Below are 12,843 nucleotides of genomic sequence, written 5' to 3'. Positions count from 1 at the left end.
TATTTCACTTAGCGTAACACTCTCCTGTTCCATCCACGTTGCTATAAAAGGCCATATTTCACTCTTGGTCATTGCCAAGTAGTATTCCATTGTATATATAAACCACAACTTCTTTATCCATTCATCAGTTGATGGACATTTAGGCTCTTTCCATCATTTGGCTATTGTTGAAAGTGCTGCTATAAACATTGGGGTACAAGTGCCCCTATGCATCAGCATTCCTGTATCCCTTGGATAAATTCCTAGCAGTGCTATTGCTGGGTCATAGGGTAGATCTATTTTTAATTTTTTGAGGAACCTCCACACTGTTTTCCAGAGTGGCTGCACCAGTTTGCATTCCCACCAACAGTGCAAGAGGGTTCCCGTTTCTCCACAACCTCACCAGCATCTATAGTCTCCTGATTTGTTCATTTTAGCCACTCTGACTGGCGTGAGGTGATATCTCAGTGTGGTTTTGATTTGTATTTCCCTGATGAGGAGTGACGTTGAGCATCTTTTCATGTGCCTGTTGGCCATCTGGATGTCTTCTTTAGAGAAGTGTCTATTCATGTTTTCTGCCCATTTCTTCACTGGATTATTTGTTTTTTGGGTGTGGAGTTTGGGGAGTTCTTATAGATTTTGGATACTAGCCCTTTGTCTGACATGTCATTTGCAAATATCTTTTCCCATTCCGTCGGTTGCCTTTTAGTTTTGTTCAATGTTTCCTTTGCAGTGCAGAAGCTTTTTATCTTCATGAGGTCCCACTAGTTCATTTTTGCTTTTAATTCCCTTGCCTTTGGAAATGTGTCAAGTAAGAAATTGCTGCGGCTGAGGTCAGAGAGGTTTTTGAGCCCTGGGTGTTGTATGGAAACCAATCAGACAATAAATTATATTTAATAAAAAAAAAAAAAGAAAGAAAGAAAGAAAGCAAGCCTAGGTAGAATAAAGCCAAAGCACTAAGACTATGAAAGATCATTACGAAAATGTGAGGCTCATTTACCTAAGAGAATCACATTCCAACCAGGAGACATTACCTCTAATTCCAAGGCTTCTGAGAGTAACTTCTGGGCATTTTTCCTGAATGTCTCAGTTTTGGGGTCACTTCGCACTTCAATAGAAGGTCTATCTAAATGTTTTTCAATGAAAGTTCTCCACTCAGTGTAAACTTCTCCAGCAAGACAAGCCACTTCTGAATCTGAGTGCTGACGCATCTTATTCACAGTGTGACCTGAAACAAGAGAGGAGAAACCAAAGGAAAGGTTGTTCTGTTTTCTACTGAAAACTACAGGACTAGAGGGACTGATGTGTGACATGCAGAAAGTCATTCACATAGCTAAGGATGTAAAGCCTCTTGTGCAAAGGAAGACCCATTTCTCAAAGGCTGAGATAACCAGATAATCATGGCAGGAGGATCACTAGACTTGCCAATGCAATAAGTCATAAAATAGAAGCATGATCAATAGATACTTAAAATGGAACAATTAAAGTACCAACTCCTTAATTCAAAAATTGCAATAAAAGAAAATGAATTAAGCATTTGTCTTGTCTTTTTGGTACATATTATATTTCAGAACAACCAAATAGCCCTAGTTATTGAGGGAATGTTCTTTATTCAACTAAGAAGTGTGAAAAGATTGACAGAATTTTTAAAAATTTCATAGCCCATGATGAAATAATTCACTCAGGTGACAAGCATCAGTGGATGAACTCATTCGATGAAAGGCTGATGGGGAAATTTATAATGGAGGGAGGAGCCGTCAATGCCTGAACCAGTAATCAATCTTAGTGCCCCGAAGAGTGCGGCTATCGGACAGAGGTAGCACTTCACAGCCCTACCTATGAGTAGTCTTGCACCCTCCTCCCAAAGAAAAGAGGAACCAGAATCCAACTAGTTATTCAAAGCTAACCTCTGGCTAATAGAAAATATGAGAGGCAGCAGAATAAGTTAAATTATAGTAGGAGGAAAAAGACACATCCTGAATGTGGGACATTCTACAGGACCACAGACCTGATTTCCTCAATAGTCAATGGCATTTTTACTTTGTGTTATAATTAAGTTTTTATTTGAGTGTAGTTGACACACAATGTTACATTAGTTTCAGGTGTACAACATAGTGATTCCACAAGTTTATACCTTATGCTATGCTCACGATACAACGCTATGACAGTCCCATTGACTATATTCCTTCTGCTATGTTTTTCATTCCTGTAACATATTCATTCCATAACAGGAAGCCTGTATCTCCCACTTCCCTTCACCCATTTTGCCCATCCTCTACTCCCCCCCTCCCCTGGTAGCCATCAGTTTATACTCTGTGTTTACAGGTCTGATTCTGTTTTTTGTTTGTTTTTTTATTAAGTATTTTATTTGTTAAGTAATCTCCACACCCAATGTGGGGCTCGAACGCATGATCCTGCAATCAAGAGTCACATGCCCCGAAGACTGAGCCAGCCAGGTGCTCCTGCTTATTCATTTGTTGATTTTTTTTTTTTTTTTTTAAAGGGAGTAACGTTATGGACTGCTATAGATTAAGAGTCTTTTGAGTTCAAACTACCAAATGCAATGTGTGATTCCAATCCCGACTGCAACAAATCAACCAACTATTAAAAGAGATTTTGAGATACACAAGGAATATGAATATACACTAGATATTAAATTATACCAAGAAATTACTATTTGTTAAGAATGATAATGGCACTGTGGTTATGTAAGAAAATATCTGTATCTGGGGTGCTTGGGTGGCTCAGTCAGTTAAGCTTTCGACTCTTGATTTTGGCTCAGGTCATGATCTCATGGTTTGTGAGTTCAAGTCCCACACTGGGCTCTGTGCTAACGGCACACAGCCTACTAGGGATTCTCTCTTCCTCTCTCTTTCTGCCCCTCTCCCCTGCTTGCTCTTTCTCTCTCTCAAAATAAATTTTAAAAAAATTAAAAAAAGAAAATTTGTATCCGAAAAACATAGGAAATTTTCAGAGATGCGTACTGAAGTCTGTAGAGCTGAAATAATAAGAGGTCTGGGATTCTGCTTTAAAATACTTCAGCAACAGCACAAAACCATGAAAAAAGGAAAGATGAAGTAAGTGGGACCATATCTTTAACAAAAATTTTTTTGGGCGCCTGGGTGGCGCAGTCGGTTAAGCGTCCGACTTCAGCCAGGTCACGATCTCGCGGTCCGTGAGTTCGAGCCCCGCGTCAGGCTCTGGGCTGATGGCTCGGAGCCTGGAGCCTGTTTCCGATTCTGTGTCTCCCTCTCTCTCTGCCCCTCCCCCGTTCATGCTCTGTCTCTCTCTGTCCCAAAAATAAATAAAAACGTTGAAAAAAAAATTAAAAAAAAAAATTTTTTTTTTAATTTGTTTATTTTGAGAGAGACAGAGACAGTGCAAGTGGGGGAGGGGCAGAGAGAGAGAGGGAGAGGGAGAATCCCAAGCAGGCTCCACGCTGCCAGCAGAACTGCCCAAGGCGGGGCTCAAACTCACAAAACCATGAGCTCATGACCTGAGCCAAAACCAAGAGTTGGACACTTAACCAACTGAGCCACCCAGGTGCCCCAGGACCAAATCCTAATAGTTACTGAATCTGGGCGAAGGGCATAAGGGGGTGTGTTCTATGATTTTCTTTATTTTTATGTATGTTTGAGATGTGCATAATAAAAATGGAAAAAGAGGGAAAGGATCAAAAATATATCAATATGCAAAAGTACTCAAAAATAATTACACAGAAAAGCAAAGAAATCAACTAAACACTTAGATTTAAAAACTTAAAAAGTAGGGGCACCTGGGTGGCTCAGTTGGTTGGGCGACTGACTTCTGCTCAGGTCATGATCTCACAGATCGTGAGTTCAAGCACCGCGTCGGGCTCTGTGCTGACAGCTCAGAGCCTGGAGCCTACTTCAGATTCTGTGTCTCCCCCTCTCTCTACCCCTCCTCTGCTCACACTCTGTGTCTCTCTGTCTCTCAGTAATAAATAAACATTAAAAAAAATTTTTTTTTTAATAAAAAATAAAAACAAAAAGTAGAGGGGCACCTGAGTGGCTTGGTTGATTGAGCATCCAACTTCAACTCAGGTCACGATCTCATGGTTTCATGGGTTCAAGCTCTGTGTCAGGCTCTGTGTGCTGCTTGGGATTCTCTCTCTCTCTCTCTCTCTCTCTCTCTCTCTCTCTCTGCCCCTCCCCCATTCACACTCACTCTCGAAATAAATAAATGATAAAAAAAAATTTTAAACACTTAAAAAGTAGACAAATATTAGCTATATTTAAAAAAATCAATTGCTTTCTTACATCTGCAATAGCTAGTCTGAACACATTAGGGAGAGATTCTGCTTAAATAAGTAAAACCATAAACCACTTAGCAAAAGATTAACAAGAGTGGGGTACCCTGTCTTCGGGCATGTCATCTCTGATTCCAACAGCCCCAACTGGCTTCTCTGCCTAAGTTTCAAACCCCTTAATGGATCTCCCACACTGCAGCCAGAGTGGCCTTTTTAAAACCTAACTATTCTTTCTTTCTTTTATGTGTATTTATTTAATTTTGAGAGAGAGAGAGAGAGAGAGAGAGGGAGAGAGAGTGAGCGAGCAGGCAAGGGGCACAGAGAATCCCAGGCAGGTTCAGCAGAGCCCGATGTGGGGCTCGAACTCATGAACTCATGATCATGATCTGAGCTGAAATCAAGAGTTGGACGTTTAGCCAACTAAGCCACCCAGGCACCCCAAAACTTAACTGTTTTCTGTTTTCAGGATATTTTTTCTAAAACATAAATCTGACCATTTCACTCCTCCACTTACGGCTTTCAATCCTGTATCCAAACTCATATCTTGTCACACAAGTCCTTTCACAATCTGTCTCCTCCCACCTACTTTCCAATGAACATTCAGTCTGCCTGGAATACTCTTGCTTCCCTCTATCTGGTTAACTTCCCTTCTGCCTTTAAGACTCAGTTTAGGAGTCCCCTACTCCAGGAAGTCTTCCTAACACCCCCCAGTCTTGGTTGGTGCCTCTCCTCTCCTGTGCTTCCTTAGCACCTTGTGCTTCTGTTCACAATAATTGTCACAGTAAGTTGTAATCATCTGATCAGCTATCTCTCTTGCCCACCAAAAACAGCTTCAGGGCAAGAGCTGTGACATGTTCATCTTTGTCTCTCCAGCAGAGAACACAGTGGCAGAAGGTAGGGGTTGGCAGAGTGGGTGTCCAGTAAATGTTGGTGGAATGAAACACCCATATAAAGAATGTATTTTTACTAAAATACATGAGAAAATGTGAACGAAAGGGGAAAATGTACAATGTTGTAAAATAGAAAGATTAGCACAAAGAGAAACAAGTAAGACACAGTCCTTGGAATTTAACCTACACTCACTCTGCCAAAGTGTACAAAGATGATACGTGTGCAAAAATACCCTTATAGGTACTGTGATAGTGAAAAGCTAGAAACAATGAGAAGTTCATCATTCAGGGTCCAATTTGTTAAATAAATTATAGTCCACTTGAACAACAAATACTTTGCAGCCATTAAAGACTGGAATAGCTCTACATGTAGTAACATGGAAAGATGATTACTTTACTCAGGTTCTCAGAAGAGCACGCACAGCATGAGCCAATATTTACTTTTAAAATTATATTTGTGTATACATATAAGCACACATATTTGTTTATATGCAGGGAAAAAAGTCTAAAGAATTTATAATGAAATTATTAACTGGGATCTCCTCTGAGTCGTAGGACTGAATGCATCTGTGCAGTTCAGCTCAGTCTCATGGGTTGGCTCAGCCTGTAAGCAATCCTAACGGCATGGTTGTGTTGTACTAGAGGTGCATTCCGGTTTCTTTGGAACACAGATCCTTCTCTTCATGTGTCCCCCTTCTTATCCCTTTCTCTCTCCAAGAAAGACACTGTTGATCAGGCTTTATATGTGAGCAATGAAGATGCCGAAGTCCCTCAAACAGAGTCCCTCTGCTTGTCAAATCCAATGGACCTTCTCCATCCTGATGTAACTTGATGCCTCTGTGGCCTCTGATATTGTTTTCTATCTTCTGAAATATTCTCTTCCACCACTTTTTGAGACACCACCTGTTACTGTTCTTTCTCTCTCTTCTGCTGGCTGCATATGCCTTACCCAAACTTTAATTATCAGTGAACCCAAGCTGGGGCGTTGTCCTTGGTCTCTTCTCTTCTTTCTCCACCTGCTCTCCCTGAGGAATCTTACCCACTCCTGTGGTCCAACTACCATCTGCAAGCAGATGACTCCCAAGTATTAGCCCAAAGGCTCCCACTGACACCAGTCTCCTACTGGACACCTCCACTTGTTTATTTTGCAAGTACCTCTAACTCAACATTTCTAAATGGAGAATGGAACTCACTATTATCCCCCCTCAGTGTCCTATACCTGTTCCTCCGGTACTTGTCATACAATAGCACCACCACTCACCCATCATTGTATCTTTCCCTTTTCTTCCTCACTGTTACCTTAATCCAGGTCCTCATCACCTCTCCACAGGTCTACTGCAAAAATGTACTAACCAATCTCTGTCCCCAGTTTGGTCTTCTCCAACTCAATCTCATTACTGAAGTCAAAATAACCTTTTACAAACACAATGTGATCTCATTACTCCCTTACCAAAAGTCCTTAAATGGCTCTCCTCACTGCTCTCAAATTAATTCCTAAGTATAACATCCAAGCTCTCGATGACTTGGAACTTCCCCCGCCTTACCTCTCACCTTTTTGCCCTCTTTCCTCCCTCCCAGCCCTCCTACCCCTTTGCCTCCATGAGCTAAGTTCTGGCTAAGGAGAGCAACTTGCATGTCCTTGTTTTGGGTCAGGCTGTCTGGCCTTCTTACATTTCTGTGCCTTAGCTCACACTGTTCCCTCTGTCTACAAGGTTTAAATACCCACCTTCCCCTCTAAACTGTAAACATCTTGAGGGCAGGACCCCATACGTCACTCCAAGTTATATTGCCAGCTCTTGGCATAGTGACTAGCACAATAAGTGTTTGCTGAACTGAATCAAACAGTTAAATAAAAACCACTTACATTTGGCTTTCAAATTGCTTTTGTACTAACATTTGAATATGGATGCAGTTGATTGGGAAAATCACACAACTGCAAACAAAATAATGGAACTATACTATAAAGAATGGAATCCAAAGGCGCTGGGAAAATGAAAAGTTTCTAATTCTTACTCATTGTTAAGAATTCTTCCTACTCCAGATTGTATATGAATTATCCTCATTATGTAGTTATTTCATTTCTATAACTGAACAACGAACTAAAAACTATTCTATCTCCTTTTCCAAATGAGAAAAGGAAGCTCAGCAAAGTAACTTGCCCAAGGCCTCACAACCAGTAAGTGTATAAGCCAGGATGTGAACACACACAGCCTGACTCCAGAGCCTGCACACTTAGCCGCTTATACCCTGTACTTCTCTGTATTGGGGACTGGCACATGGGGAGTGTTTGATATAATGTAGTTCACCTTCTGGATATGCCCAAATCAGAAGAGCACAGGTCTTAAGAGGTGGCCAAAGGGCAAAAGGCTTCGACTCTCAGGCCAGGCCAGTGGGGTCACTGCTTCTGGCCTGTAGGGGGCAGTATACCTCACAGATGCCCCATAGGAACCCCACCCAGACTGGTCAGGAGGTACTGCCAACACCAGCCAAGCCCTTCCGGGAAGGGTAGCACTGTAAGGGAGCCCAGGAAGATCCAAGATTTGTCACCAAGAGGGTGAGAGCAGGAAAGGCAGTCGGTCCGGGGCAGGAAAAGAGAAGAGAGGGGGTCTAGGAAATCCTCTTCTAGGACAAAAAAAAAAAAAAAGACAAAATAACAAATTTTAGATCATAAAGGGAATTTCATGGTAACAATGATGACAGTTAGTCACTGTGCTAAATGCTTTACCTATCTTAACTCACTTAAGCGTTGGAACAACACTATGAGGTAGGTGCTGTTAGGATTCACCATTTTACAGGTAAAGAACCTAAGGAAGTGGAAATTAAGTGACTTGTGGGACACCACAAGTAAGAAGCAGGACCAGGTTTCAAATGTAGGCAAAGTGGCTCCAGAGCTCACGCTTTAATCCTATACTCTTGTCTCTGGTAATGATACAGTCCTACCTCCTCCTGACTGAGATGAAAAAATATGAGGCTCTGTGACCTTACCCCAAGGTCACAAGTTGGTCAGTAGCTACATCAAGGAAGTTAATGATCTGCAAAGTCATTATGTGCTCCATGAAGTTTATGTTTTAAAGCAAGCAGTGCCCCTGGCTGGTCTTATGATCTAAGTCCAGTCCCCTAGGTTTAAGGGTAGGGGGTTTCTGCATCCCAACACATTGTTAAGACGAATTCCCTGCAGGAAGCAGTCTTTTTGCTCATTTGGCAAACATTACTGAATACAAAGTATATACCAGGTCTTGTGCTAGACCCTAGGATAGAATGTTGAATAAGACAATCCTGTACTCAAGGAGCTCTAGGTAGGTCTAAGCCTAGGAGAAGACACCTAAACAAAACAAAATATGAAAGTATTACAGGCAGATCCAGGGTCCTAAGACAGTATTGAAGGGGAAACCCAGGGGGATCAAAAGGACAGAGGAGTCAATTCAGCTGGCAAAGGGGAACACCACGAAAAGAGGTAATTCTCGTCTTGAGTCTCGACAATGACTCAAGAAGACAGGACTCACATGAGAAGTACAGTGAACGAGAACATAGAACCTGAAATAGCATGGCATAACTTAAGGGCTATGGTAAGAAAAATAATGATTCCCAAGGATATCCATGCCCTAATCCTCAGAACCTGTGAATATATTACCTCACATGGAAAATGGGACTTTGATGAGATTAATGTTAAGGACCCTGAGATGGGGAGATTAGCCTTAATTATCTAAGTGGGCCCAGTATACTCACATGGGTCTTTAAAAGTAGAAGAGACAGAAGGCTTATGTTGGAGAGGTAAGTGTAAGAATTCGACCCACAACTGCCAGCTCTACAGATGAAGGAAGGGAACCATGAGCCACAGAATGCAGGTGCTTCTAGAAAGTAGAAAAGGCAAGGAAACAGATTCTCCCCTAGAATATCCAGGAAGGAAGACAGCCTTGTCAACACCTTGATTTTACCCAATGAGACCTGTCCTGAACTTCTGACCTATAAAACTATAAGATAATAAATAAATCTGTGTTTCAAGGTTTTCAACCACTAATTTTGTGGCACTTTGTCATGGCACCATTCAATGGAAAATGAATACAGGAATCTAGAAATACGTCAAGATTGCTGAAGCAGTGACAATCTATGGGACAAATCGAAAAGAAAAGGACATTTGGAAGGTCTTTACCACTAACTTATTCCATAACCTTTATCAAGTTAAATCGCACACCCATTCATTCACCCACTCACTAACTCACTTATTCATCCAACAAACATTTTTAGCTTCACATAGAAGACTGTTTCATCTGGGTCTCAAGTGAAGGAAAAGTAAGAGTTTACCAGGGACAAAGGTGCGCCTTTAGGTTTCAAGAGGTGGCATGACATGGTGTAAGTACATCAGAGCTTTGTCACTTATTATTTGGTTTTCTGACCTAGGGCAAGTTCCTTCAAACTCTCTAAGCTTCAGTTTCCCATTTGTAAAATGGAGAAAATCATAACGTTTCCCTCACACACTTGTTAAGTGGATGAAATGAGATCATAGATGGGAAAGTACTTTGGAAGTACAGGGTTTTTTGCTGTTGTTAACCAGTCGTGAATGAAAGTAAGACGTCTCTGAAATCAGATCAATAGGACTGACATAAAACTTTCCCCAGAATATTCGTGTATACAATATGAAAAAAGGGGAGCATGCTTGTTCACTCCACGGCCTTACGAGACATTTACCCAGTACTCCTTGCCCACTCATTTCCTCTACAATAAAGGTATCCAGTCACAGAGCCCTTAATTGCTAGGTCCAAAGGCTTTTGTCCAGCCAGGCCTCAACTTCCCAGACCACTTGAGAATAGTGAGGGCACACATTTCTCCTGCCTCTTAAAACACTCTCCTCCTGGGCCTGCACATCACTGTACTGCCCTGGCTCTCTCCCTGCTCCTTCTTAATTACACTCCCTCTACCTCTTCACTGGTTCCTCTTCCTCCTCCCGCTTCCCCTCCACAGACATTCGCTCAGGTTCAATCCTTCACCCCTTTAATCTGTTCTTTTACTCAGAGAATTCATCCACTTAGGTGACTTTAAGCAAATGTTTCCAGGCAGATGAACTTCCAAACATGTATTTTGAGTCTTAAATCTCTCATCTGCACTTCAATCCCACATCTCCGATTGCCTGTTGGACATTTCTACCTAAGAGAGTTTACGTCAGAGCAAAATCCAAGAGATGCTGACTAAAATGGGAATACAAGGAGAAAACTCCCAACTGGGGTAGGTAAGAAATGGCACTAAATTCTGACTTAAAAGAGGTGAGTTTGAGCAGATGGCAGAACCCATAGAAATGCTCCAATAAAATAAAGGCACATATGGCTGGGGTCCAGGGCACAATGACAGTCTGTCTGCTAACCAGGAAAGAACGCTGCCCCAAGAGACCTGGGTTCTCATTACATTGCTAGTGCTAACCTCGCTAAGTGGCCCTGGATAAGTCACTTCATCTTCCTGGGTCTTAGTTTCCTTCTTTACAAATTCAAGTAGCTAAATGGATTTAAAAGTGTTACAACATTGACATTTATAGAATTCAGAAATAGATAACAAAAATTAAAAGATCTCAACAGTAAACAAAGAATACAATTCACAAAGAAGAGAGTGCCTATAAACACAGAAAACAATTCATTCTATGCAGCAAATGAAAAACAAGATGCTATTTTTACCCATTAAATTAGTAAGATTTTAAGAAAATGGCAGGAATATAAACTGGAATATTTCTAAAAGTCTAAGATTCAAAAATGAATCAGGCTAGGAGATATATATGCCCAAGAATTACCTGAAATAAGGCCTCAGTTAAGCTGAAGTGGACAAGCTCTTTGGGTAGGTACTCTAAAGTCCCTTCTGTTTGGGGAAAGGGACAAGGACTGAAGAAAGAGACAAGGGCAAGAAACAGGATATACAAAGCTAGAAAGAGCCATGGAGGGAATCCTTGACCCTGTCGTTTTCACTGATTTGATGAACATATCCTGAGCTGCTGCTATATGCCACACTAATGCTTGAAAAGTACTGGTGAATAAAATAGCATGGTCCTGCAGGCACAGAGCTGCGATTTAGCAAATAAAAGACAAAGAAGCCAAAAAATGAGTTAATTATAAAGTCAGATAAGGCATATGAAAGAAATAAACATATAAAATAACAGACACAGAATGGGCAACAGGTTCAGTGCCATTTATGTCAACAGAAAAGAGAGTAATCAATGGTCTCAAGTTTACAGTTCTGGGAAGATGAGAAATGAGACAAGAGTACTGGATCTGGGTAGAAAGAAATCACTCGTGTCCTGTGAAGAAAGAACAGTGGTGTAGGAGAAGCCAGGATGGAAAGGGTTTAATGAAGGAATGGGAGGGGCGGGAATGGGAGTTGTGAATGCGTATCAATCATTTTTAAAGGAATTTGGCTATAAAAGAGAAACAGGTGCCTGGAAGATGCAGCAGACAGTTAAAGGGGGAGATCTGAGTGTGTCTGAGGGCAGACAGGATGAGCTGGAGGAGAGGGCAACAATGCGAAAGGCATGTTGGCATCCTCATTCCCTGTCACTTCCACAGTCAGTCCCTGCTAAGTCCAGTCCGTTTGCCCAGACCAGGTTCCCTCTATGAACCTGTCACTCCGCAGGCTGGCTTCTCTCCTGTTCCAAAAGTCAGAACTTTCTTCCATCCCACATTTCTTTTCTGATACTGCTGCCTCTCTTTTCTTTCAATACAAAATTTTTTATAAGGGCCGGTTTCATTTCCTTACTTCTTCCTTACTCTTCCCGTTTCTGCTCCTAACCTTGCCTTTGAAGCTGTCTTCATCAAAACTGTTAATGACCTTACTTTGCAAAATCTAACATGCAATTTTTAGATTTAGCTTATTTGGCCCTTTGACAACAATGGACATACTGACACTCCCCCCCCCCCCCCCCCCAGCAAATGCCCACTCCTTCCCACTGCATGACAGCATTCCCTCCTGTTTTCCTGGTCACACCTTCTCAGTTTCCTTCTACAAGTCTCTTAAATACTGGTGTGCCTCAGGATTTTGGACTTGGCTCTTAGCTTTTCTTATATACTCTCCCCGGGCAAGCTTCTTAGTTCTGTTGCCTCAGTTTCTAGTTATATGCTGATGATGACTCTCAAGTGTATATTTATAGTCTCTCCTTAGCTTCAGCCTTGTACATCCAACATCTTGTTGGACATTTCCTCTTGGATGCCCCACAGTATATCAAATACAGTAAGTCTAAAATGGAACTTGTTATTTCCCCCATCTCTATGGTAATAAGTGGTACTGCCATCCACCAATTTGCCCATATGAGAAGTCTGGGCCTCAACCTTCGTTCCTTTATCTTCATTCCCAACATCCAATCAATATCTACATCCTTCGGATTTTAATCTCTTGATTCCAACCACACTTCTCCATACCCACAATGACTATCCGATCCAGGTCACTCTCATTTCTCACCCAGACATTTCAATTGCATCTTAACTGGCCTCCCTGCCTCTAGGTTTGCTTTTCTCCAACACTCTTCTGGTAGACAGATTTCCCTAAAACGCAAATCTGAATATGTCACTCCTCCATTCAAAACACTTCGATGCAACCACTTTTTATCCTTAAGAACTCAGGCTTTACGATGGACTAAAGCTACCCTTGCACTGCAATATACTAGATAAATTCTGGACAAAAGTCACTTCATTCCTTCAAAAAAAGTAGACAGAGGCTAAAGAAGTAGGGTTATCT

At 41.5% G+C, this 12,843-nt stretch overlaps 1 protein-coding gene across 1 annotated transcript in view; it reads right to left on the bottom strand.

Annotated features, from left to right (window-relative positions):
* Nucleotides 1–12,843, bottom strand: part of TCEANC2 (transcription elongation factor A N-terminal and central domain containing 2) — a 37,168-nt gene that overhangs the window by 8,432 nt on the left and 15,893 nt on the right. Inside the window, exon 4 of the mRNA XM_030323993.2 lies at nt 1,014–1,207. Within this exon, the coding sequence (XP_030179853.1) occupies nt 1,014–1,207 (194 nt within the window). The remainder of the gene's footprint in view (nt 1–1,013; nt 1,208–12,843) is intronic.

The sequence above is a fragment of the Lynx canadensis genome, chromosome C1 (genome assembly GCF_007474595.2).
Source record: "Lynx canadensis isolate LIC74 chromosome C1, mLynCan4.pri.v2, whole genome shotgun sequence".
NCBI lineage: Eukaryota > Metazoa > Chordata > Mammalia > Carnivora > Felidae > Lynx > Lynx canadensis.
Note: the sequence above shows the minus strand (reverse complement) of the source record. Positions and strands in the feature narration are given on the sequence as shown.